Consider the following 27,966-nt stretch of genomic DNA (forward strand, 5'->3'; position numbering starts at 1 on the left):
TCGACAGCATTGATGACAGCTAGCCAGCCCCGTCCACGAGGCCGGCCCGAGTTGTAATCCTCACGAGGTTGAATCCCAAACGATAGTGGAAATCAACAACGCTCTTCTCCGGGTACCACGTTCCAAATCAATATAATCCAACCAGTAATGGTTCTGCAATCGCCGACGCTGATTCTCCTGTGTACATGTCCAACGGTTCTCCGCCTAGGACTCCTCGGGTGTGGGCGACGTATTTAGGCCACACAGCCTGGTTAAGTGCACTAGCTAAAGACACGACGAACCGCTGGGTAATGCTACACACGAACGAGCTGTGGCCGCACGATATACAATAAATGAACGACTATTTACTTCACATTAGATTAAGTCGAACTCAACGTTACTTCATTAAACTCTGACACTTTTACCATTCTATTCGCACGCGGTTCTCAATGCTCTGTTAGACGCAAGGTTGCTCACTTCACTGCACGTTGACTCGTGGTGAAGGTGGGTAAGGTACTGAACGTAACTGAATTGAACTAAGCACGGTGTGCGCACCTTGCGCTGTATTTATACTTAAGTGAATATCTAGTCCCAACCTCAGTCCTTGTCTGGTATCACTACGCTGACTCCGGGCATGTTCCAACATGCCTGCAGTTGTCTTTGAACTTGCCGTTGGGGGCTTGCGCGCTGGTGCCTGGGGGCGCTGTCCAATAGGAGAGCGAATATTACTCTGGTCTGAATGCAGGTAAAGGGATATTCCGTGTATATATATAAATAATATACAAAGTATATCAAACAATAAAGGTAGATTCTCAGTTTAATCTGGCCCTTCACAACACTATCTCATTGATTTCATTTCATCACATCCCTAGTTCATCATTTTCCAGATACATACAATTGTGAGGCTGTTCTTGTTTGTGAAGGTATTAATCTGAATGATGTCACGTCGCTGTTGACAAGGTGTTCTCTGTCTGTTGTGTGGCAGGGCCAAACAGTAACACAGTAAAATTAAATAAATACATAACATTGTGGACAATGTGTGTTCAGACGTCTCTTGGTCCACAGGTCTCTGATGATGTGTCTCTTCTTGACGATGCAGTCGGGAACATTCACTGGTCGCCGTCCATTCCCTGTCAAGGGTCACCTGTAGCAGTGGGGCGGTCAACTATAGTGATCTTGCAGACTCTTTTCCTGGAGTCTGTGTTGTTCTCCTCTACCATCACATATCTGCCACTGTGCTCACACTTGGCCTTCATCAGGCCTAGAGACATGGTGGTCAGGGCGTTCTTGAATGTGTTGTGCTGGTTTCGCTGTCCTCTTCCCGTCACCGTGGGCACCACTTGATGGAGGGCGAGGGCCCGTCGGTGTAGTGGCCAGTCAGCAGGACGTTCTCTTTCACCGGATGGTGGAGATACACATGGCCTTGGTCTGTCGTAGGCTGCCGGGGTGGCGCATGTCGTCCTCTGTCTCTGCTCCCCTTCCTTTGGGGACGTCTGTTTGAGTGGGCTGGTGGTTCTCCCACGGTTGTTGTCGTCGCCCTGGTTGTGTCCTTCGTGGTCTTCTGCTGTTGTGGGTCGCTCAGGTCTCTAGGTTGTGTTCCTCTCTGCCTGGTCCCGCCGTCATTCGTGGTTCAGGTCACGCGTCGTCTCACTCGTCCTGTCCTCTCACCAATTTATGATCTGAGGATGATGAAAACTGCCTTAGAAAACCTCCTCACATAAATGATTCAACGCCTTTCTGCTAAAGAAGAAAATCATTTAGGGTTAATTCAATTCATAGTTTTTCATTGTGTAATACCATTATGCATGTTACTTACTTACCATTGAGTCGATGCATCTTCGTACTAACCTGTCCTTAACAGTGTTTGGGTCGTGACCTCTCTGGTTCTCTTTGCAATTTTTTCGCCGCTCTGTAAGCATAGAGAAAAACACACAACAAAAACCTCTAGGCAGCCAGGTATTTTGCATGGAATATACTCATTCATTGTCTCGTCTATCTAAGTAGTATTAATTAATTTAACCTCTAATACACCAAGAATAAAATCTACCTCTAACTAACCTTACTGTCATGCATTTATCCTAATAAAACGAACCTACACTGTAGCACTCGACACTTTGATGGACGTTGTTACTCAGCTGATAGAGTTGTGCCCTTCCTGATGTCCTGTCGCACAGAACCTGTGCGTCGCTTTGGATAAAAGTGTCAGCTAAATGATTAATGTTGTTGATAATCATTGTGTACCTCTTGGTGGTTTGATATTTGCAGTCATGGAAAGTATTTGAAATTGCAAGGAGTTATTGGTTAAGCAGAGAATAGAAGGAGGAGATTGCAAGTGAAGTTGTTTTCATCATTAATCTTTCATCTCGGGCACTTCTACTTTGTCTGGTTTTATTCAGAAATCATATCTCTAATTCGTGTTCCTTCTTGAAGAGAGATGATGAAAACAACTGGTTAGTTATTGTTAGTATGGGAATTAGGTAGACTTTCATGACTGCAACATCATCACCTGTGTTTATACTAAGTTGAGTCTCTAGGTCTGGTCAGAGTCCTCTCTGGCTATTCGCATGTCATTTTGTGGTTCCCTGTTATCTATTGTCAGGTGGGTCCACCAAGCGTGTGGTCAGAGTGCAGGCATTTGCATTGCTTTGTCTCACTCATGCCATACCCCTTGGGTTTCAAGTGCCCACTCTGAATAGCTTTGTTTCTGTAAAATAAAATTTACATGTGGGTGTTTGGATGCAGATTTGTTTTAACTGGTCAATCGATTGTCTTTCAGCTCCACACCATCTTCGGTTGAATCTTATGTTGACATGTTTGCCTTATCACTAGCCTTGTTGTTGTGAAGGATCAGATTAAACCGAATATGTATATTTATTTATATATATATATTTAATTGTATTTGTATATCGTTTGATATCCCCTGTATATTCCTTGTACAATATGCATTGAATATCCCCGTTTCTACTAAACAGCCCATAATAGTTTCATTCTACCATTGGACGAGAACCTGGCGCCAGGTTGCCATACCCCTAGGTCCAAGTTCAATCGTGCCGCCTAACATGTCGAGGCAACCCCCGGTTCCGCGCAGTAATATGCCGGGCGAAATACGAATGGTACTATTTGTTCATAGCGCATATATATATGGCGCTCGTAAAGTAGAACTTTCTTTTAGTCCAGTTCTTTACCCTCCAACAGAGTGACAGACGCAAAAGCCTCCCCACGACGCACGTGCGGTGTAGTAGGGCCTACTTGGCCCAGAATAGGCATTGAGATATCGTGTAGATTAATAGTTGAATGGTCATAGTTTGGCACCATACCGTCGAGTTGGACGTATTCTATTAAGCTAATAATAGTCTATTTATGTATGGTGCATCGTTCGGTTCGAGTTCTACAGTTATCAGTACCCCCATCGTTCCTGACGTTATCTGGACGCTTATCCAGGCTGGTCAGACCCCTAGTGGTGATTGCATCCGAGGAGCTCCGGGTCAAGAGCGACTGGACCTGTATATTGGATTACTCTACCCGACGACGGCGAGCCTTCCACGGCTCTTGGATTATGCTTTGTGTGCTTTGATTATTCCATGGATAAAGGCCAACACTGTCGAGTGTTGGAATTACCCCCCGCAGAGGACTCCAGGTGAGGCGGCGCTCTACACGTGAGGTCGCACCACGTCTCTCCGTTGTGGACCGGCAGATACCGTTCCACAGAGGGTCCAGCTGTATTCGTCTGCGGCCCGAGGTTCTGTGGGCACTGTGTCCAAGACTTTGGATTCTCCCAAGACACCGTCGGCCAGATGGGATACCGCCAGCGGCTTCTCTAACCCCCCCCCTCCTACTGTCTTACAACCAGCGGGACCCCCCCCCCCCTTAGTGTATCCAGCTATAATCATTTAAGTACCATCGCTATCGTTTCCTAAATATTCCAGGTTGTATACTTACTCCCTGCGCAACCAGAGATTGGACATTCAATGTTGATTTACCTACGAATACTCATTTGCCATAAAAGTGCATATTCAATATTTCAAATCATAAATGTAATTAAGTGAATGTTGTATACACCCTTTGCTGTATTAAATATTCGATTTGGTACATTTGTGTTGGTTCGTTTCATCAGGTGGGAAAGTGTTCATCATACTTATATCTTGTACTGGGTGGCCAGAAGTTAAAGTACATGAGGTAGTGGTATTAAATATCATATCTAACAATACAGTCAGGGAATTGTACCCCTCAGCTACAATTGGTCCTTCGAGCCGGAGGGTAACTAGTGTAATATTAATATAGTGTTATTAATATCGAAATGGCCTATGATGAACACTCCACGAAACGATCCTCCTAACCTAGAACGCCCGCGGCGCAGACGACAGACACCTCAGTACTTAGAGGCTTACACTGTCAGTCAACTACCTAGCCTTCGACAAACGGTAAACATGGTAAAAGTAGAAAGTAAAATTATGTCTGACCTTAACGACCAGGTTTCCCCGACCACAGAGGCCCTAGTAGGTCCTAATGTAACTGACCAAGCCCACGGTGGGGACCAGGAGGGAATTGACATGCCTTTACCCCCCGCCACTACTAAAGAAGTAGTCCCCGACACGCCCCGGGAGGAAGACAACCCTACAGAGAGAGAACTCTGCACGGAAGAAGAAGAGGAGAGCGCAGAGGAACTAGAGCTCCAGGACTCCCCAACGAGTACCCCCAGGAGCGGTTCACGCAGGAGCGGCTCACCTCCACTACCGCCTTCCCCCAGCGAAGCGGAGAGGATACTACAACAGGCGTTCCTCGTCAGCCTGACAGCCTCTACCGAACGCGATCGGCTCCAAGCACAGACGCTTAGCGAGCGCGAACGTCTCCAAGCACAGGTGACCAGCGAGCGCGAACACCTCCAAGCACAGCAACGGAGCGAAGAACAGCGCACAAGTCTGGAGATGAGACGCTTCCAGATGGAAGAGAATATGGCAAGAGACCGGGCCGACGCCCAGCGCGCCGCTGCCGGTGCCCAAAGAGAAACAGAGCGCGCCGCCGCCGACGCCCAGCGCGCCGCTGCCGGTGCCCAAAGAGACGCAGAGCGCGACAGACTACAAGCGCAACTAATAGAGCAGCTGATCAAAAGGACAACTCCCTCTCCCTCCGCCAGGGGCTCAAGGAACTCGTCGAGACAGCAGTCAAGAGCAGCGTCACCGCAACGAGCAAGCGACCCTGAACTTGACCAACAGACCGAGTCTAGACCCCCCGCAGACCCCCTTCCCATACCGGTCCAAGCGAGACCCAGCTACAAGGAAGGAGCGGCCTACACTGCGGAGAAGCTAAATAAACGATTACAAGACCTGGAAGATTTGATAGAAGAAGAAGAGGGAGAAGAGGAGAACCAAGCCCGACGACAGCACAGTACTCCACCGGACCAGGAGGTCCCATACAGTCCAGGCTATACCCCCGCGGCGCTGCGCTACAGACCCCCGACTCTATTTACGGGTGAGCACGACGCACGACCAGCCCCGAGGAACAGTACCTGGACCAGCGGGCCATGGTACCCTGCCAGTACCAGCCCACAGCGAGGCGCAAGAGGGGACTCGCCCAGGAGGTCTCTCCCCCAACGCTCGCCGATGTATCAGCCATCCACGGCGTCATACAACGCCACGCCGTCATTCCCAGACTTCGCCTATGAGAGTCGAGCACAGTACACGGAGCTCCGGATGTGTTTAGAGACAATGATGGTGGATGTCGCTGATGAACGCCACAAGTATGCAATATTATTGAAGCACCTGAAAGTACCGCGAGCGCACAATATAGCGCTAGCCTATGCTACCTCCTCGACCCCATACACAGCGGCCCTTGCAGCGCTGGATCAAAGATATGGACGTATATGGGATTACGTAATCCAGGAGATAAGGCATATTGACCGCCTACCCCCAGCCACAGACAATCGCTCACTAGACGACCTGTCAATCAAAGTGCAGTCCCTGGTGGGGATGCTGGGAGCTCAACGGGAGAAGGGCAGGCATGAGCTGTACGCCAACTCTAACGTTGAGAGGATTTTGGAGAAGCTGCCACCCGCAAGACAGGAACGCTTTCGGCGGCAGAGGGACTACCGAGATCCCGACGGCCCCGAGCCATCCCTCCTTGATCTGGCAGACTTCCTGGCGAGAGAGGTCAGCAGCTTACGACTGGACACCTTCGGGCGGAGCACGCCAAGCTCCAGAGAGGGACCCAGGAGAATAAGTGATGGAAGAAGATCGGTGACTGTCATGCACCAATCAGAGTCAGTACCGAGCAGTAAGAGTCACAGCACCCCCTCGAGAAAGGAGAAGTGGAAGATAGCGTGTCCCTACTGTGAGAAAGAACACTGGCTGTCACAATGTGACTCATTCACAAAGATGAATGCAGAAGAAGTGAGCCAATGGATAAAGTCCAACCGGCGCTGTTATCGATGTGCGCGGCCCCACATGGCAGCCGAATGCCGCCTAAAGAAAAGGTGCAGCCGGTGCGATGGAGCCCATCTAGATATACTACACGATAGTAACGGAAGACGGCCTATACCTGCACCACGGAGCGGCACCAAGGCAAGTGTCATGTACATTGACCCCGCCAGCAGCAACGGAGCTCAAGTGCTCTTAAAGGTAGTCCGTGTGACATTGAGCTACCAAGATAAAGTCATGGACACTTACGCCGTCCTTGATGACGGGTCAGAGAAGACCCTTCTGCTCGCCTCCGCTGCGACTCAGCTGGGACTGCGGGGGAGCAAGAACGAAATGACGATTCGGACAATAAGAAGAGATTTAAAGACGATAAAGGGCGAGAATGTCTCCTTCACTATCGCAGCCAACGGGCAGCCAGAGCGACGGTACAAGATCACAAATGCTTTCACCAGCCAAGAAATAGGACTCTCGCAGTACACCTACCCTGTCACCAAGTTGATGGATAAATATGTGCACCTGCGCCAATTACCGATCCCGCTCATAGACGGCGCTACCCCGACCCTGTTGATAGGCTCCGACCATGCAGAACTCATAGTCCCGATTGACCGGGTCCATACAGGCCCCCGAGGCTGTCCTGCAGCAGTCGAGACCCGCCTAGGATGGACATTACAAGGCCCCCTCGCTAAATCTCTCAACCGAACCGCAGCCACTAGCTGCTTCCACTCCAGAACGACAGAAGGAGACACCACTCTCCTGCAGCATGTCGAGAGGCTATGGACCCTAGAGACAATGCCCTTTAAGAACGAAAAGAAAGACATTCGCTCTAAAGAAGACATTTACGCCATCCACCTACTCGAGCAGGGGACAAAGAGAGTCACAGTCGGCGGAGTGATGAGATACGCAACTCCACTCCTGAGGCGAGAGGGAATGCCCCCCTTTCACGCAAAGAAAGACGCCACGGAGCGCTATCTACTGAACACAGAGCGGCGCCTAGCCAAAGACCCCGCTCAACAGAGTGTGTACCGAGCTGAGATTGAGAAGCTAATCACAGCGGGACACGTAACAAAGATTGACATTAAAGAGGCCGATCAGACGACCGAATCATGGTACGTGCCGCATCACAAGGTCCATCACAATGGCAAGGATCGCATTGTGTTTAACTGCAGCTACCAGATCGGATCCCAAAATCTGAATAAAGAGCTCTTGCCCGGCCCCACACTCGGCCCCTCCCTACTAGGCGTGCTACTGCGCTTCCGCCAGGACAAGGTGGCTATAAGCGGGGATATCAAAGGGATGTTCTTGCAAGTGAGACTAGTAGAGGAGGACAAGCCTCTGCTACGGTTCCTATGGAGAGAGAAGATCGGAGATGAGAACCCATCCATCTACCAGTGGGAAGTACTCCCCTTCGGAACCACATGCAGCCCGTGCTGTGCTACATTTGCACTACAGAAACACGTCACAGAGGACCCAGCAGCAGATGAAGAGGTCCAACACAGTGTGAAGAACAGTTTCTACGTGGACAACTGTCTACAAAGCGTCTCGACTCAAGAAGAAGCCGAGGCTCTCCTAATCAAGTTACGCGCCTCCCTAATCAAAGGAGGCTTTGATCTCAGGCAGTGGGCCAGCAGTGACCCGCACGTATTGCGCAGCCTCTCCTCCGCAGACAAGGCTGCCAGCAGCGAGACCTGGATGGCGACAATCCCAGGAGAAGCCCAAGAAATGACACTAGGATTAGTCTGGCGCTTCAAAACGGACTCGCTCCACTATAGACACAAACCCTTGGCTCCAGAGCAAGGAAGGTCGGCGGCGATACCGACCACCAGACGGAGTGTGTACAGAACACTCGCCAGACAATATGACCCGCTGGGATGTATTCTACCTTACACCACCAGGGCAAAGATGATTGTACGAGCACTATGGGACAAGGACCAGGGCTGGGACGACCCAATACCCGCACACCTTGCCTCAACATGGAGAGAGTGGGAGACGGAACTCCGCTCACTCCCAGGTGTCAATATACGCCGCAGCTACTTCCCATCCACAGTGAGGCCAGAGACATGCGAGATTGAGCTACACGTCTTCAGCGACGCCTCCGAAGTAGCCTACGGATCGGTTGCCTATTTGCGTGCCCAAGAGATGGGAGGAGAGATACACACTGCTTTCATACTGGCCCGCTCAAGAATAGCCCCACGTAAGCAACAATCTATCCCACGTCTAGAGCTCTGCGCAGCCCTTGCAGGAGCGCATCTAGCCACGTTAATCCAACGTGAACTCACCATTCCGGTGCATAGAACAATCTTGTGGTCAGATTCCACGACAGTACTCACATGGATTAAGTCTGATTCATGCAGATACAAAGTCTTCGTGGGAGTCAGAGTCACCGAGATTCAAGAATTAACAGAAGAAGCAAGCTGGAGGTATGTGGATACCAAACACAACCCAGCTGACGTCATCACCCGGGGAATGTCCCTGGATGACCTAACCCGTCGCAACATCTACAGTGACGGACCAACATTCCTCCAGCTCCCGGAAGGAGATTGGCCTACGCCCACCCCGAGGGAAGCAAGTAGAGAGGAGGCTGAGAACAAGAAGCCTATGTTCTGTGGACTGAGCACTGTCGCCTCCACAGACCCGAACATAGATGACTGCATTACCCTAGAGAGTGTGCAACAAAGAACATTCCTGCGGCACCACCCAGAGATTCAGTCCACCACTGGCATGTCAGCAGCTGACTACGAAGAAGCAGAACTTCTTCTACTACAGAGAGACTCGTTCCCCGATGAGCTAGACTGTCTACAGTACTCATTTGCCATAAAAGTGCATATTCAATATTTCAAATCATAAATGTAATTAAGTGAATGTTGTATACACCCTTTGCTGTATTAAATATTCGATTTGGTACATTTGTGTTGGTTCGTTTCATCAGGTGGGAAAGTGTTCATCATACTTATATCTTGTACTGGGTGGCCAGAAGTTAAAGTACATGAGGTAGTGGTATTAAATATCATATCTAACAATACAGTCAGGGAATTGTACCCCTCAGCTACACTTGTGTTCAAATGTAGATTATCACTCAGTCTGTGTTATGTCTGTGTTCAGATGCAAATCATTGGAGTTTCCGTCTTTTGTGATACAATTTGGGTGTATACCTGCACTGTTCTGCATCTCGCCTCAGAGCCAGACTGTACAGAGGTTTGGATAATAACAAGGTTTATTAACCAAACAGTATAGTACATAGAGAGAATGGCTGAGGGCTCTCCCCAGGTAGTCAGCTGAAATGACCCAGGTAAAAGACCCGGAACGTTGTTGGGAGGAGCATTATATAGTTAAAAGGGGAAGGAGGGGGTCCCATTTGATAGGTCAAATGGGGGGGGGGATACAGGATTGGGGAGAGGGGGGGGGGGCACAGGATTGGGGAGAGAGGGGAGGGGAATGTCTTTACATGAGAGAGTTGGGGAATCATTATATTATCCCACAGACCCAAGAACCCAACCCCGTGGCAAGGCTGCAGCAGCGGAGCGCGGAGGAGGTCCCAGCCCTAGGACAACCTGAGGGCTAGGACCCCCTGAAAAAAAGGGGCCTGGTGAGGCCAACGAGGCCACAGCATCGGGACCCCACCAGACGGTCACTGGTGACATCACCCCCCACATCGCCAGCGTATCGGACAGGGCCCAAATCAAGGGCAGGCCCTTCCCCCCTTAGCGCGCTGCTCTGAAGCACTCTTCAAGAGGCTACCCCCCACAACACTGCGGGGCCAGTCGGCGTGCCGGGGAGACAACCCCCAAGGAGGTTGATCCCTCAATCCAGGCAACAGGCCCCAAGAGCAGAACTCTACCTGTGCCTGGAGCACTGCGGACTAGACAGGCGCCTAAAGGGTCTACTGCGAGAACAGTATCCCGGCGGAAGGGGTGTTCGGTATGCTGTGCACCATGCCATAACCTCCACAAACCGACCCCCCAATCCAGCGGGGTCGAGGTTCAAAGAAGAGGCTGACACAATTGGCAGACATCATGAAAGATGCGGGGGCATACTCTCGGGCAGACGGGGTCAAGCCCGGCCTCAACCAGAGAGTCGACTCTGCTACCAACACACCGGAGAACCAACCACCCCCCTATGTTTAGTTCAACAGGAGGCGGTTGTTCCCTTAACCCACCAAGAAAACTCAGAAACATAACTGCGCGTATACACAGGCTATACAAGCAGTACAAGTGTTTCAGTTTTCAAAGGGTTAACCCAGGCCAACAGGTAGACGAGAAATAGTTCGGACCTGGGCATGGCGGACCGGGACCTACACAGGGATGCCTAGAGGGGTTGACAGAAAACCTCCTCGACAGCCCCCTCCCATCCCCGCCCAGCAGGGGGAGGGAGGGGTGAAACAAATGGAGAAGGACCAGGCCCCCTAACACAGCGCAAGGTACAACACAGTATGGAGTGGACCAAGCACGTCACTGTTAAGGGCAACTCGTAGTGGCATACACATGACACACACATCCACGACATCAATCCCTGCGACGCCCGGGCCGACCCGGCATTTTCCCCCCGGAAAAGCACAAAGTCCTTCGGGGTACCAGAACAGCAGATTTGCGCCCCGGCGGACAACGGGTTAACTGACCTGGTCCGGTGTGACCAGAACCAGTCCCGCGTCCTAGTCACGCCACCATCCCCAGTCCTAAGAGGGGGGTAGGTACGCGTGTCCATCCAAAACATCACAGAGGTCGCCACCAAGACGGTCAGTACGCGAATGCACTGCTCCTGGTGGCCCACCTCATGGGCGTGAGACCCCTCCGCCAATGTATTGATATACTCCGTCATCTCCCCCCGGAGATGTACGTGAGCCGTCGAGTCTAACCTAGTGCACTGGCGCTCGGTAGAGATCAAATCTCCTTCCCAGCCGCCCGCATAAAAAAACGCTGTTTCTATGAATTGGGCAACCAAGGCGCGCCAGCCCATAACGTGGTTCCACATTGAAAGCACCCAGGGCCAGCGCTATATGCACGTCGAGAACCCGAAACACATCAATTGTGAATTTTAATAAGAAACACCAGACAACGTTCCCTCCATGCTGTCTGGGACGAGCAGCAGGAAGCCGGTCAATAAGACACAGACACGGGTCTCATGTGACGCGTCTGAGGGTAAACCCTGTCAATTCTGCTCTTTACACAAGAGGGGAAGACAGAAAATTCCCCAGAGAGACCTCTACGTGAGTAACAATTGAAAAAGATATATGTAATAATTGGGCCAAGTGACCAAAGGCCCAATACACACTTTAATAGAGAGCAGAGCAGGGCGGCTAAGTGGCGCAGTGGGCAAGGCGCTCGCCACTAACGCAGGAGATGCTGGGTTCGAGCCCAGCTCTCGGCGTTGCTACCAGCTTGGCTGGTCGTTCATACTAACACAATTGGCAGTGTTAGGGGTGGGAAAGCTGGTGGGTGGGGATTGGACGTTGTGGACAGCGACTCCTACAGGTCGGTTGGTGCGCCTGTACAGCAGAATCAGGAAGTAACGGGGGCAGCGTGAGCCTCCCACGCGTTACTCCTCGCCACTGAGATATTGCGCTGTTCAGGTGAAAAGATGCAACAGCTGCCTCCTCGTGTACCGGAGGGGACACGTGATGCAAGGCTTGGTCCTCACTGCAGCTGACCAGTGGGAGGCATAGTCTAGCAACGTTCGAGACAGGGGAGGGGAGAATTGAAGGGAGAATTGGCGAGGCGAAATTGGGATGGGAGAAAAACTTTAAAATAAGGAGAAAAAGTGGATAAAAAATTCAAAATAGAGGGGTGCTCCAGTAGCACACCATGTACCGCGCTGCGTCGCGGATCGGCCGACCTGAGTTCGATTCCCGGACCCGCCGTTATTTGCCGAATGTCTTCCCCTGCTCTCTCTCCCGTTTCACCCTCACTGCATCTGTCGGTCATGTCTGACCAGGAAAAGCGATAAACGCTAAAAAAAAAATCTTAAAAAAAAAATAAACAGAGCAGAGCAGAACACAAATTGTTTTCAAATGCATCGCATCATCCAACTTTGACAATGACAGCGGCCTGTAGCACAGAGCCTGAAAAACTCACGGATGTCTCATGGCCAATAGAAAATGCGCCTAGTGACGTATTCCATGGCTGGGGAAATCCCGTGACCCACCCATCCTAATATGGAGTGGAACCAGGGAACCCCCCCTTCCCCCTCCCTGTGACGCGCTGACCCCACAGCCCGAGAGGGAGACTGACGGACAGGAGGCCCAACCCCCTGGCCAATCAGGAAAGGGGGGAGGGGTTTATCAGTTCACCCCATATGACCCCTCACCCCTGATACGATGCAACAACAAAGCAGCGCCATGACACCAGTTGTTAGCGCTCTACATGAAAGCGCATATACCTGTTAGGGTAATAGCTTTACATTCTGCACGCCAGCCACAGACGATAAACTTGTTTGTGTAAAAAACTGGCTTTTATACAAGGCTTAGGCTCATGTGCGAAAACTTGCCTGCATTTTTATACCTTTACCCTAAAGTAAAGAAAAAACAACAGATTTAAAGAGAGGGTCCAAAGGACCTTGGTACAATAGCTATATATGTTAAACACTTCTGCAGGCTAACACTCAACCCAGTTGTGGACTCAATGCCACGTTTACTTAAATGTAGAACATGAACACACACAACCCCCTTCATACAATAAAAAAGGCAAAAGTTCACTCTTACTACTGAACGCCGTCTTTTATGACGAGAGAAGACATAAGTCCTCGACCAAGTGCTAGCTACAGGCCTTGCTAAACTCATACATAATAGCGACCAAAAAACTATTTTCAGAGAAAACTGCCCCACTCCCTAAGCAAGAACACAACCCCAACAGTAGTTGAGGGTTTACACTGTATCCCCAAATATATAGTGAATAAACACACGTTTTGTAACAAAACTGGGTCAGATGCAGGATGGCTCCAGCCGCCTGGGCGTGGAGGTACCGTTGATGGTCATCTAGTACCGCCCCGCCCGCCATCAGCCCCGACATGTAGCGCGCCAGCTGCGCAATGTTGGAGGTTGCAGCCAGGCTCTGTGTCGAGACGATGTACACCTGGTCACTCCATGAAGCCAACTGCCTAGCCGACTTCACCTGGGGAACTGGCTTTCTTAATGGCTCCCACACCATCGGGGCAAAGGATGGATGCCATCGGGCTATCAAGTCGAGGCACCCCGTCATTTAGCCCCTGGACCAAACCCACCACCTGCGTGACTGGCACGTAGGCGAGGGTAAGGCCAACGATGCGGGATATTACCTGTCTCCGCGCCACGTAAGCCTCCATTAATGGGAAGAATGGGCAGACAACGCCCGTCTCTCTCACAGGATAACGTTGCCAGAGATGACCTTTCATGTCATCGGGAACAGGTGCCGGCAGTGGCTGCGGCAACGCCACGCCATTGGCGGCTGCGGCGGCCGCCATGAGCTCGAGGAACAAGGCAAGCAACTCCCCTTGCATACCTTCTTCCATGTCACTCGCATCCCTCGCGTACGGGATGCTGCACCAGGTGCCATCTTCCGACGCGGCAGATAGCTGGGCATCTCGTCTCGGGTCCCCAGGGAGACGTAGCACTCCCTGCCACTCCCTGAAGGGGAGAGTGACACGGCTCCGCTGGGCCTTCGAACAAGAGAGCCCCGCCCCCTCAGCTCCAGCACAACACTACCACCAGGCCGTTCACCCCCGCTGCTCGCCGTCTTATGACGAGAACGAGCCGAGGCGAAGAGTCTGCGACGCAAATCCCCGGCCACCAGAGGAACTGTCTGCCTATCGGCCGACGGCCGTCTGGCGGGGCAACCAGAGCCGGAACTCGGCCACCTCACAGGAGATGGGAGCTCAACGGCCCCTCGGCGAAGCACACTCTCCTCCGGGCGCCGCCCAGGTGCACCTGCCTGCCACGACCGTGGAACGAGAGACGCCACACGACGCACGGAGGACGCCACGATAGTGAAGCGCTGGTGGAGGGTAGCGTTGTAGTCGTCTAGACCCTCCGACGGTGAAGACATTATCTCTTTGTTTTTTCGAAAAATAGCGAGAGAGAAAAAACAAAGATACAATGTCAACGTAGCTCCTCTCCAACAAACTACTTTGGCACTAAACTTAAAGTGGTGTATACAGACACTTCCGGTGGTGAAAGTAGGGAAGGAGCTGATTGTGTGGCCACGACCCCGCTTATATAGGAGCGGATGTGTGTGGCCAGGCGGAGGTAAATAGGTGTGTGCATGTGGAGAAAGTTCTTCATTATTAGAATGGATAAAGGGATAGTTCCAATAGAGCAGAGCGTAAAGCTATACGATCTATAACTGGCATGATATATGTCATACGTTGTTGTTGTCTGTACAAGTTTAGCTCAGGTTTAGCTCATTTTAATTCATTGTTTATATTGTACACATCCTGCAGTCCTGGCTGTATATTGTGTGTTTGTATATATTGTGTCTTACATGTTTATATTGTCTATGTCTATATCTTGCACAATAGCAAATTGACAATAAAGGTGACTTTGACTTTTGTTTTGGTGGTTAAGAGTCAGACACACTTAGTGGTCAGATGTTCCTAATAGTTTCCGAGTTCTGCAGCCCTCAGTGTGTGTGTCCCTGTGTGTCCCTGTTTGTCCCTGTTTGTCTCTGTGTGTCCCTGTGTGTCCATGTGTCCCCCTGTGTGTCCTTGTGTGTCCCTGTTTGTCCCTGTGTGTCCTTGTGTGTCCCTGTGTGTTCCTGTGTGTGCCTGTCTGTGCCTCCGTTGACGTGGTGGAACCTCCCTGCGTTTGTGTCCCCAGTGTGCGGTGCGGGCTGCGACCGAGGGGAGGATCCTGGTCCTGGAGGGTCTGGAGAAGGCCGAGAGGAACGTCCTGCCCGTCCTCAACAACCTGCTGGAGAACCGAGAGATGCAGCTGGAGGACGGACGCTTCCTGATGTCCGCTGAGCGCTATGACAAGCTGCTGCAGGTCAGGTCTACGACAAGCTGCTGCAGGTCAGGTCAGGTCTACGACAAGCTGCTGCAGGTCAGGTCAGGTCAGGTCTACGACAAGCTGCTGCAGGTCAGGTCAGATCTACATGGCTCCGTTCAGCCATAAAGCAGCCTCTCAGTGTAATTTGGTGCTTATCCGGCTGAATAGATCCTCACCGTGGGTCGGCCATGAAGCAGTCATTCACCATAATTCGGTGCCTGTCTGGCTAAAATAGAGATCCAACAAAGGCTTGTGGGGGTCAGTCTAAGCACATTCTCCATAGTGATTTTTTTAATTGACACACATTAACTGACCATAAAGGAACATGGTATCCTTCAATTAGAAGAAGTACAAGGTTTTTATGCTGAACAACGGTCATACTGTACTTTCTCCTGGATTGGAAGATCTCCATCAACCTGAATGTTTGATAGATCCTTGTCCGCTTTGGGGCATGCATTTGTTTTCACCTCCTTGATTTAGAGTAGGTAGTACCATGTTATGGAACATGGACGTCAGATAGGAGTCCATTGACCCAAAAAAGGTTGAGAATCACTGATTTAGATTATGGATTGATTTTTTTTTTTTATCCACTTTTTCTCCCATTTTCTATATTTTCTCCCATCCCAATTTCGTATCATCCAATTCAACCCTCCCCTGTCACGAACGCTGTTTCTTGCCTCCCACAAGCCGGCTGCAATGTGGACTAAGTCATACATAGCACAAGTCCCCTCCGGTACTTGAGGTAACAGCAGTCGCATCTTTTCACCTGCGCAGCTCGATCTCTCAGTGGCGAGGAGTAACGCGTGGGAGGCTCACGCTCCCCAAGGAGGCGCACCAACCGACCTGTAGGAGTCGCTGTCCACAACGCCCGATCCCCACCCATCAGTTTCCCACCCCCTAATACGGCCAATGTGTATTAGTATGAATGACCAGCTAAACTGAAAGCAATGTGGAGCGCTGGGCTCGAACAGGCGAGCCCAGCGTCTCCGCATTCATGGCGAGCGCCTTGCCCACTACGCCACGTAGCCGCCTAGATTATGGATTGATTTAATTTTTGTGTCATGCACACAAAAAGTGCCCAACGCTCATGGGTTTATAAAACACCAAAATAGTATTGCAGTGTTCCATTTCATAATCTAAATACAGAACAAATAAATACAGCTTACAGCTCGGTCTTAAACAAAGTATTCTGCCTTTTCTCCCAAGCTTGGCAAATAAAATCTGCTACAAAAACGTTCCCTTCCTGAAGTCATGTTTTTCATATTCATCCAAATTCAAATCTACATTTTACTAAAAAAAAGTACTTCCCTTACTCTGCATATCCGCAAGCTTTTGGATAGTAAACAATTTGAAAATGACTTTTGAATATTAATGTTTTTATCAGTAGAACCGGTCTTTACTCAAACCCACGGTGTCTTCCAGGAGCACACCAAAGAGGAGCTGGACGCCTGGAAGATAGTCCGTGTGAGCGAGGACTTCCGGGTCATCGCTCTGGGACTTCCTGTCCCCAAGTACAAGGGTAACCCGCTGGACCCGCCCCTCCGCTCCCGCTTCCAGGCCCGGGACGTCTACTACCTGCCCTTCAAGGTAGGATCGTTCATCTCCCATCGGCTACTGGACCTATGTTTTGATTATCTTGTATCCCTACCTGAACACCTTAAAGGTGAATTTGGTGATTTGTACTTATTTATCGTTTTTCTTTTCTTAAAGAAATGCACCATGGGGGAACACTAGCCACAGCCCAGCCACTAGTAGTGGCCTTTTGTTTATCTAAGGAGGGTTAGCTCCTCTAGTAAGATGTAGCTCTAGTAGGATCTAGCTCTAGTAGGATCTAGTTAGCTCTAGTATGATCTAGCTCTGGTAAGATCTAGCTCTAGTAGGATCTAACTCTAGTATGATGTAGCTCTAGTAGGATCTAGTTAGCTCTAGTAAGATCTAGCTCTAGTAAGATTTAGCTCTAGTGAGATCTAGCTCTAGTAGGATCTAACTCTAGTATGATGTAGCTCTAGTAGGATCTAGCTCTGGTAAGATCTAGCTCTAGTAGGATCTAACTCTAGTAGGATCTAGCTCTAGTAAGATCTAGCTCTAGTAGGGTCTAGTTAGCTCTAGTAGGATCTAACTCTAGTAGGATCTAGCTCTAGTAGGATCTAGCTCTAGTAAGATCTAGCTCTAGTAGGATCTAGCTCTAGTAGGATCTAGCTCTAGTAAGATCTAGTTAGCTCTAGTAGGATCTAGCTCTAGTAGGATCTAGCTCTAGTAAGATCTAGTTAGCTCTAGAAGGATCTAGCTCTAGTAAGATCTAGTTAGCTCTAGTAGGATATAGCTCTAGTAGGATCTAGCTCTAGTAGGATCTAGCTCTAGTAAGATCTAGCTCTAGTAGGATCTAGCTCTAGTAAGATCTAGTTAGCTCTAGTAGGATCTAGCTCTAGTAAGATCTAGCTCTGGTAAGATCTAGCTCTAGTAGGATCTAGTTAGCTCTAGTAGGATCTAGCTCTAGTAAGATCTAGTTAACTCTAGTAGGATCTAGCTCTAGTAAGATCTAGTTAGCTCTAGTAGGATCTAGCTCTAGTAAGATCTAGTTAGCTCTAGTAGGATCTAGCTCTAGTAAGATCTAGCTCTAGTAAGATCTAGTTAGCTCTAGTTGGATCTAGCTCTAGTAAGATTTAGCTCTAGTGAGATCTAGCTCTAGTAGGATCTAACTCTAGTAGGATCTAACTCTAGTATGATCTAGCTCTAGTAAGATCTAGCTCTAGTAGGATCTAGTTAGCTCTAGTAGGATCTAACTCTAGTAGGATCTAGCTCTAGTAAGATCTAGCTCTAGTAGGATCTAGTTAGCTCTAGTAGGATCTAACTCTAGTAGGATCTAGCTCTAGTAAGATGTAGCTCTAGTAAGATCTAGCTCTAGTAGGATCTAGCTCTAGTAAGATGTAGCTCTAGTAGGATCTAGCTCTAGTAGGATCTAGCTCTAGTAAGATGTAGCTCTAGTAGGATCTAGCTCTAGTAGGATCTAGCTCTAGTAAGATGTAGCTCTAGTAGGATCTAGCTCTAGTAGGATCTAGCTCTAGTAAGATGTAGCTCTAGTTAGCTCTGGTAAGATCTAGCTCTAGTAGGATCTAGCTCTAGTATGATGTAGCTCTAGTATGATGTAGCTCTAGTAGGATCTAGCTCTAGTAGGATCTAGCTCTAGTAAGATCTAGCTCTAGTAATATCTAGCTCTAGTAGGATCTAGCTCTAGTAGGATCTAGCTCTAGTAGGATCTAGCTCTAGTAAGATCTAGCTCTAGTAGGATCTAGCTCTAGTAAGATCTAGCTCTAGTAGGATCTAGCTCTAGTAGGATCTAGTTAGCTCTAGTAGGATCTAGCTCTGGTAAGATCTAGCTCTAGTAGGATCTAACTCTAGTAAGATCTAGTTAGCTCTAGTAGGATCTAACTCTAGTAAGATCTAGTTAGCTCTAGTAGGATCTAGCTCTGGTAAGATCTAGCTCTAGTAGGATCTAGCTCTAGTAGGATCTAGTTAGCTCTAGTATGATCTAGCTCTAGTAAGATCTAGCTCTAGTAGGATCTAGCTCTAGTAGGATCTAGTTAGCTCTAGTATGATCTAGCTCTGGTAAGATCTAGCTCTAGTAGGATCGAACTCTAGTATGATGTAGCTCTAGTAGGATCTAGTTAGCTCTAGTAAGATCTAGCTCTAGTAAGATTTAGCTCTAGTGAGATCTAGCTCTAGTAGGATCTAACTCTAGTATGATGTAGCTCTAGTAGGATCTAGCTCTGGTAAGATCTAGCTCTAGTAGGATCTAACTCTAGTAGGATCTAGCTCTAGTAAGATCTAGCTCTAGTAGGGTCTAGTTAGCTCTAGTAGGATCTAACTCTAGTAGGATCTAGCTCTAGTAGGATCTAGCTCTAGTAAGATCTAGCTCTAGTAGGATCTAGCTCTAGTAGGATCTAGCTCTAGTAAGATCTAGTTAGCTCTAGTAGGATCTAGCTCTAGTAGGATCTAGTTAGCTCTAGTAGGATCTAGCTCTAGTAGGATCTAGCTCTAGTAAGATCTAGTTAGCTCTAGAAGGATCTAGCTCTAGTAAGATCTAGTTAGCTCTAGTAGGATCTAGCTCTAGTAGGATCTAGCTCTAGTAGGATCTAGCTCTAGTAAGATCTAGCTCTAGTAGGATCTAGCTCTAGTAAGATCTAGTTAGCTCTAGTAGGATCTAGCTCTAGTAAGATCTAGCTCTAGTAAGATCTAGTTAGCTCTAGTAAGATCTAGCTCTAGTAAGATTTAGCTCTAGTGAGATCTAGCTCTAGTAGGATCTAACTCTAGTACGATGTAGCTCTAGTAGGATCTAGCTCTAGTAGGATCTAGCTCTAGTAAGATGTAGCTCTAGTAGGATCTAGCTCTAGTAGGATCTAGCTCTAGTAAGATGTAGCTCTAGTTAGCTCTGGTAAGATCTAGCTCTAGTAGGATCTAGCTCTAGTATGATGTAGCTCTAGTATGATGTAGCTCTAGTAGGATCTAGCTCTAGTAGGATCTAGCTCTAGTAAGATCTAGCTCTAGTAATATCTAGCTCTAGTAGGATCTAGCTCTAGTAGGATCTAGCTCTAGTAGGATCTAGCTCTAGTAAGATCTAGCTCTAGTAGGATCTAGCTCTAGTAAGATCTAGCTCTAGTAGGATCTAGCTCTAGTAGGATCTAGTTAGCTCTAGTAGGATCTAGCTCTGGTAAGATCTAGCTCTAGTAGGATCTAACTCTAGTAAGATCTAGTTAGCTCTAGTAGGATCTAACTCTAGTAAGATCTAGTTAGCTCTAGTAGGATCTAGCTCTGGTAAGATCTAGCTCTAGTAGGATCTAGCTCTAGTAGGATCTAGTTAGCTCTAGTATGATCTAGCTCTAGTAAGATCTAGCTCTAGTAGGATCTAGCTCTAGTAGGATCTAGTTAGCTCTAGTATGATCTAGCTCTGGTAAGATCTAGCTCTAGTAGGATCTAACTCTAGTATGATGTAGCTCTAGTAGGATCTAGTTAGCTCTAGTAAGATCTAGCTCTAGTAAGATTTAGCTCTAGTGAGATCTAGCTCTAGTAGGATCTAACTCTAGTATGATGTAGCTCTAGTAGGATCTAGCTCTGGTAAGATCTAGCTCTAGTAGGATCTAACTCTAGTAGGATCTAGCTCTAGTAAGATCTAGCTCTAGTAGGGTCTAGTTAGCTCTAGTAGGATCTAACTCTAGTAGGATCTAGCTCTAGTAGGATCTAGCTCTAGTAAGATCTAGCTCTAGTAGGATCTAGCTCTAGTAGGATCTAGCTCTAGTAAGATCTAGTTAGCTCTAGTAGGATCTAGCTCTAGTAGGATCTAGTTAGCTCTAGTAGGATCTAGCTCTAGTAGGATCTAGCTCTAGTAAGATCTAGTTAGCTCTAGAAGGATCTAGCTCTAGTAAGATCTAGTTAGCTCTAGTAGGATCTAGCTCTAGTAGGATCTAGCTCTAGTAGGATCTAGCTCTAGTAAGATCTAGCTCTAGTAGGATCTAGCTCTAGTAAGATCTAGTTAGCTCTAGTAGGATCTAGCTCTAGTAAGATCTAGCTCTAGTAAGATCTAGTTAGCTCTAGTAAGATCTAGCTCTAGTAAGATTTAGCTCTAGTGAGATCTAGCTCTAGTAGGATCTAACTCTAGTATGATGTAGCTCTAGTAGGATCTAGTTAGCTCTAGTAGGATCTAGCTCTGGTAAGATCTAGCTCTAGTAGGATCTAACTCTAGTAAGATCTAGTTAGCTCTAGTAGGATCTAACTCTAGTAGGATCTAGCTCTAGTAGGATCTAGCTCTAGTAAGATCTAGTTAGCTCTAGTAGGGTCTAGCTCTAGTAAGATCTAGCTCTAGTAGGATCTAGCTCTAGTAAGATCTAGCTCTAGTAGGATCTAGCTCTAGTAGGATCTAGCTCTAGTAAGATCTAGTTAGCTCTAGAAGGATCTAGCTCTAGTAAGATCTAGTTAGCTCTAGTAGGATCTAGCTCTAGTAGGATCTAGCTCTAGTAGGATCTAGCTCTAGTAAGATCTAGCTCTAGTAGGATCTAACTCTAGTAAGATCTAGTTAGCTCTAGAAGGATCTAGCTCTAGTAAGATCTAGTTAGCTCTAGTAGGATCTAGCTCTAGTAGGATCTAGCTCTAGTAGGATCTAGCTCTAGTAAGATCTAGCTCTAGTAGGATCTAACTAGTAAGATCTAGTTAGCTCTAGAAGGATCTAGCTCTAGTAGGATCTAGTTAGCTCTAGTAGGATCTAGCTCTAGTAAGATCTAGTTAGCTCTAGAAGGATCTAGCTCTAGTAAGATCTAATTAGCTCTAGTAGGATCTAGCTCTAGTAGGATCTAGCTCTAGTAGGATCTAGCTCTAGTAAGATCTAGTTAGCTCTAGTAGGATCTAGCTCTAGTAAGATCTAGCTCTAGTAAGATCTAGTTAGCTCTAGTAAGATCTAGCTCTAGTAAGATTTAGCTCTAGTGAGATCTAGCTCTAGTAGGATCTAACTCTAGTATGATGTAGCTCTAGTAAGATCTAGTTAGCTCTAGTAAGATCTAGCTCTAGTAGGATCTAGCTCTGGTAAGATCTAGCTCTAGTAAGATCTAGCTCTAGTAAGATCTAGCTCTAGTAAGATCTAGTTAGCTCTAGTAGGATCTAGCTCTAGTAAGATCTAGCTCTAGTAAGATCTAGTTAGCTCTAGTAGGATCTAGCTCTAGTAAGATCTAGTTAGCTCTAGTAGGGTCTAGCTCTAGTAAGATCTAGCTCTAGTAGGATCTAGCTCTAGTAAGATCTAGCTCTAGTAGGATCTAGCTCTAGTAGGATCTAGCTCTAGTAAGATCTAGTTAGCTCTAGAAGGATCTAGCTCTAGTAAGATCTAGTTAGCTCTAGTAGGATCTAGCTCTAGTAGGATCTAGCTCTAGTAGGATCTAGCTCTAGTAAGATCTAGCTCTAGTAGGATCTAACTCTAGTAAGATCTAGTTAGCTCTAGAAGGATCTAGCTCTAGTAAGATCTAGTTAGCTCTAGTAGGATCTAGCTCTAGTAGGATCTAGCTCTAGTAGGATCTAGCTCTAGTAAGATCTAGCTCTAGTAGGATCTAACTAGTAAGATCTAGTTAGCTCTAGAAGGATCTAGCTCTAGTAGGATCTAGTTAGCTCTAGTAGGATCTAGCTCTAGTAAGATCTAGTTAGCTCTAGAAGGATCTAGCTCTAGTAAGATCTAATTAGCTCTAGTAGGATCTAGCTCTAGTAGGATCTAGCTCTAGTAGGATCTAGCTCTAGTAAGATCTAGTTAGCTCTAGTAGGATCTAGCTCTAGTAAGATCTAGCTCTAGTAAGATCTAGTTAGCTCTAGTAAGATCTAGCTCTAGTAAGATTTAGCTCTAGTGAGATCTAGCTCTAGTAGGATCTAACTCTAGTATGATGTAGCTCTAGTAAGATCTAGTTAGCTCTAGTAAGATCTAGCTCTAGTAGGATCTAGCTCTGGTAAGATCTAGCTCTAGTAAGATCTAGCTCTAGTAAGATCTAGCTCTAGTAAGATCTAGTTAGCTCTAGTAGGATCTAGCTCTAGTAAGATCTAGCTCTAGTAAGATCTAGTTAGCTCTAGTAGGATCTAGCTCTAGTAAGATTTAGCTCTAGTAGGATCTAGTTAGCTCTAGTAAGATCTAGTTAGCTCTAGTAGGATCTAGCTCTAGTAGGATATAGTTAGCTCTAGTAAGATCTAGTTAGCTCTAGTAGGATCTAGTTAGCTCCAGTATGATCTAGCTCTAGTAAGATCTAGTTAGCTCTAGTAAGATCTAGCTCTAGTAGGATCTAGCTCTAGTAGGATCTAGTTAGCTCTAGTATGATCTAGCTCTGGTAAGATCTAGCTCTAGTAGGATCTAGCTCTAGTAGGATCTAGTTAGCTCTAGTATGATCTAGCTCTGGTAAGATCTAGCTCTAGTATGATCTAGCTCTGGTAAGATCTAGCTCTAGTAGGATCTAACTCTAGTAAGATCTAGTTAGCTCTAGTAGGATCTAACTCTAGTAGGATCTAGCTCTAGTAGGATCTAGCTCTAGTAGGATCTAGCTCTAGTAAGATCTAGCTCTGGTAAGATCTAGCTCTAGTAGGATCTAGTTAGCTCTAGTAGGATCTAGCTCTAGTAAGATCTAGTTAACTCTAGTAGGATCTAGCTCTAGTAAGATCTAGTTAGCTCTAGTAGGATCTAGCTCTAGTAAGATCTAGTTAGCTCTAGTAGGATCTAGCTCTAGTAAGATCTAGCTCTAGTAAGATCTAGTTAGCTCTAGTAGGATCTAGCTCTAGTAAGATTTAGCTCTAGTGAGATCTAGCTCTAGTAGGATCTAGCTCTAGTAGGATCTAACTCTAGTAGGATCTAACTCTAGTAGGATCTAGCTCTAGTAAGATCTAGCTCTAGTAGGATCTAGTTAGCTCTAGTAGGATCTAACTCTAGTAGGATCTAGCTCTAGTAAGATCTAGCTCTAGTAGGATCTAGTTAGCTCTAGTAGGATCTAACTCTAGTAGGATCTAGCTCTAGTAAGATCTAGCTCTAGTAGGATCTAGTTAGCTCTAGTAGGATCTAACTCTAGTAGGATCTAGCTCTAGTAAGATCTAGCTCTAGTAGGATCTAGTTAGCTCTAGTAGGATCTAGCTCTAGTAGGATCTAGCTCTAGTAGGATCTAGCTCTAGTAAGATCTAGTTAGCTCTAGTAGGATCTAGCTCTAGTAAGATCTAGTTAGCTCTAGTAGGATCTAGCTCTAGTAGGATCTAGCTCTAGTAAGATCTAGTTAGCTCTAGTAGGATCTAGCTCTAGTAGGATCTAGTTAGTTCTAGTAGGATCTAGCTCTAGTAGGATCTAGTTAGCTCTAGTAGGATCTAGCTCTAGTAGGATCTAGCTCTAGTAAGATCTAGTTAGCTCTAGAAGGATCTAGCTCTAGTAAGATCTAGTTAGCTCTAGTAGGATCTAGCTCTAGTAGGATCTAGCTCTAGTAGGATCTAGCTCTAGTAAGATCTAGCTCTGGTAAGATCTAGCTCTAGTAAGATCTAGCTCTAGTAGGATCTAGCTCTAGTAAGATCTAGTTAGCTCTAGTAAGATCTAGCTCTAGTAAGATCTAGTTAGCTCTAGTAGGATCTAGCTCTAGTAAGATCTAGTTGGCTCTAGTAGGATCTAGCTCTCGTCAGATTTAGCTCTAGTGAGATCTAGCTCTAGTAGGATCTAACTCTAGTATGATGTAGCTCTAGTAGGATCTAGCTCTGGTAAGATCTAGCTCTAGTAGGATCTAACTCTAGTAAGATCTAGTTAGCTCTAGTAGGATCTAGCTCTAGTAGGATCTAACTCTAGTAGGATCTAGCTCTAGTAGGATCTAGCTCTAGTAAGATCTAGTTAGCTCTAGTAGGATCTAGCTCTAGTAAGATCTAGCTCTAGTAGGATCTAGCTCTAGTAAGATCTAGCTCTAGTAAGATCTAGCTCAAGTAGGATCTAGCTCTAGTAGGATCTAGCTCTAGTAAGATCTAGTTAGCTCTAGAAGGATCTAGCTCTAGTAAGATCTAGTTGGCTCTAGTAGGATCTAGCTCTAGTAGGATCTAGCTCTAGTAGGATCTAGCTCTGGTAAGATCTAGCTCTAGTAAGATCTAGTTAGCTCTAGTAAGATCTAGCTCTAGTAAGATCTAGTTAGCTCTAGTAGGATCTAGCTCTAGTAAGATCTAGTTAGCTCTAGTAGGATCTAGCTCTAGTAAGATCTAGCTCTAGTAAGATCTAGTTAGATCTAGTAGGATCTAACTCTAGTAGGATCTAGCTCTAGTAAGATCTAGCTCTAGTAAGATCTAGTTAGCTCTAGTAAGATCTAGCTCTAGTAGGATCTAGCTCTAGTAAGATCTAGTTAGCTCTAGTAGGATCTAGCTCTAGTAGGATCTAGCTCTAGTAAGATTTAGCTCTAGTAGGATCTAGTTAGCTCTAGTAAGATCTAGTTAGCTCTAGTAGGATCTAGTTAGCTCTAGTAGGATCTAGCTCTAGTAAGATCTAGTTAGCTCTAGTAAGATCTAGTTAGCTCTAGTAGGATCTAGCTCTAGTAAGATCTAGTTAGCTCTAGTAGGATCTAGCTCTAGTAGGATCTAGTTAGCTCTAGTAAAATTTAGCTCTAGTAAGATTTAGCTCTAGTAGGATCTAGTTAGCTCTAGTAAGATCTAGCTCTAGTAAGATGTAGCTCTAGTAAGATCTAGCTCTAGTAGGATCTAGTTATCTCTAGTAGGATCTAGCTCTAGTAGGATCTAGTTAGCTCTAGTAAAATTTAGCTATAGTAAGATTTAGCTCTAGTAGGATCTAGTTAGCTCTAGTAAGATCTAGCTCTAGTAAGATCTAGCTCTAGTAGGATCTAGCTCTAGTAGGATCTAGTTAGCTCTGGTAAGATCTAGCTCTAGTAGGATCTAGCTCTAGTAGGATCTAGTTAGCTCTAGTATGATCTAGCTCTGGTAAGATTTAGCTCTAGTAGGATCTAGCTCTAGTAGGATCTAGTTAGCTCTAGTATGATCTAGCTCTAGTAAGATCTAGCTCTGGTAAGATCTAGCTCTAGTAGGATCTAGTTAGCTCTAGTCGGATCTAGCTCTAGTAAGATCTAGTTAGCTCTAGTAGGATCTAGCTCTAGTACAATCTAGTTAGCTCTAGTAGGATCTAGCTCTAGTAAGATCTAGCTCTAGTAAGATCTAGTTAGCTCTAGTAGGATCTAGCTCTAGTAAGATTTAGCTCTAGTAGGATCTAGTTAGCTCTAGTAAGATCTAGTTAGCTCTAGTATGATCTAGCTCTAGTAAGATCTAGCTCTAGTAGGATATAGCTCTAGTAGGATCTAGCTCTAGTAGGATCTAGTTAGCTCTAGTAGGATCTAGCTCTAGTAGGATCTAGTTAGCTCTAGTAGGATCTAGCTCTAGTAAGATCTAGCTCTAGTAAGATCTAGTTAGCTCTAGTAGGATCTAGCTCTAGTAAGATTTAGCTGTAGTAGGATCTAGTTAGCTCTAGTAAGATCTAGTTAGCTCTAGTAGGATCTAGCTCTAGTAAGATCTAGCTCTAGTAGGATATAGCTCTAGTAGGATCTAACTCTAGTAAGATCTAGCTCTAGTAGGATCTAACTCCAGTAAGATCTAGTTAGCTCTAGTAGGATCTAGCTCTAGTAAGATCTAGCTCTAGTAAGATCTAGTTAGCTCTAGTAGGATCTAGCTCTAGTAAGATTTAGGTCTAGTAGGATCTAGTTAGCTCTAGTAAGATCTAGCTCTAGTAAGATTTAGCTCTAGTAAGATGTAGCTCTAGTAAGATCTAGTTAGCTCTAGTAAGATCTAGCTCTAGTAAGATTTAGCTCTAGTGAGATTTAGCTCTAGTAGGATCTAGCTCTAGTAAGATTTAGCTCTAGTAAGATGTAGCTCTAGTAAGATCTAGTTAGCTCTAGTAAGATCTAGCTCTAGTAAGATTTAGCTCTAGTGAGATTTAGCTCTAGTAGGATCTAGCTCTAGTAAGATTTAGCTCTAGTAAGATTGAGCTCTAGTAAGATGTAGCTCTAGTAAGATTGAGCTCTAGTAAGATGTAGCTCTAGTAAGATTGAGCTCTAGTAAGATTTAGCTCTAGTAAGATCTAGCTCTAGTAAGATTGAGCTCTAGTAAGATGTAGCTCTAGTAAGATCTAGCTCTAGTAAGATCTAGCTCTAGTAAGATTTAGCTCTAGTAAGATTGAGCTCTAGTAAGATGTAGCTCTAGTAAGATCTAGCTCTAGTAAGATTGAGCTCTAGTAAGATGTAGCTCTAGTAAGATTTAGCTCTAGTAAGATGTAGCTCTAGTAAGATCTAGTTAGCTCTAGTAAGATTTAGCTCTAGTAAGATGTAGCTCTAGTAAGATCTAGTTAGCTCTAGTAAGATCTAGCTCTAGTAAGATCTAGCTCTAGTAAGATCTAGCTCTAGTATGATGTAGCTCTAGTAAGATTTAGCTCTAGTAAGATTTAGCTCTAGTAAGATTTAGCTCTAGTAAGATGTAGCTCTAGTAAGGTCTAGTTAGCTCTAGTAAGATCTAGCTCTAGTATGATGTAGCTCTAGTAAGATGTAGCTCTAGTATGATGTAGCTCTAGTAAGATCTAGCTCTAGTAGGATCTAGCTCTAGTAAGATGTAGCTCTAGTATGATGTAGCTCTAGTATGATCTAGCTCTAGTAAGATCTAGCTCTAGTAGGATCTAGCTCTAGTAAGATCTAGCTCTAGTAAGATCCCATTTGAAGGGAAATTGAAGGACAAATGTCAAATGTATTTGATGTGGCACAGTCCCATAAGTCCAAGGTTATTTTATATTGCACAGCCCTGTCCTGTGTAGGTTGAGACCACATTTCGACCCTGCTTGTTAAGTAGGCTTATTGAGTAAATATTTATAAACTACAGGTACTGTGCCACAATTAACTTAAAACACAAAACATGTCATGACGCTGCTCCGACCGGCCGCCTTTCTGTTAGCTCCGTCGAGACTGTGCTTACTTTTGTTAATTTTTATAGTTTTAAGAGTTTTATTTGCACCAACTGTTGGTGCATTATATGTGTATGACCGTCAGTCACTCATTGACATTGGATTAAGAAAAACTTACCGACTGGATTGCTCTCTGGATCGGATTGCTGAACAAC

General features: G+C 46.3%; 1 protein-coding gene across 1 annotated transcript in view; it reads left to right on the plus strand.

The window, feature by feature from the left end:
- The window catches only part of vwa8 (von Willebrand factor A domain containing 8), a 238,558-nt gene that overhangs the window by 62,360 nt on the left and 148,232 nt on the right, over nucleotides 1–27,966 (plus strand). Inside the window, exons 5-6 of the mRNA XM_084309724.1 lie at nucleotides 15,172–15,339; nucleotides 16,765–16,929. Coding sequence (XP_084165850.1) covers nucleotides 15,172–15,339; nucleotides 16,765–16,929 — 333 coding nt within the window. The remainder of the gene's footprint in view (nucleotides 1–15,171; nucleotides 15,340–16,764; nucleotides 16,930–27,966) is intronic.

Source organism: Notolepis coatsorum (genome assembly GCF_963971535.1).
Source record: "Notolepis coatsorum genome assembly, chromosome: 3".
Classification (NCBI taxonomy): domain Eukaryota; kingdom Metazoa; phylum Chordata; class Actinopteri; order Aulopiformes; family Paralepididae; genus Notolepis; species Notolepis coatsorum.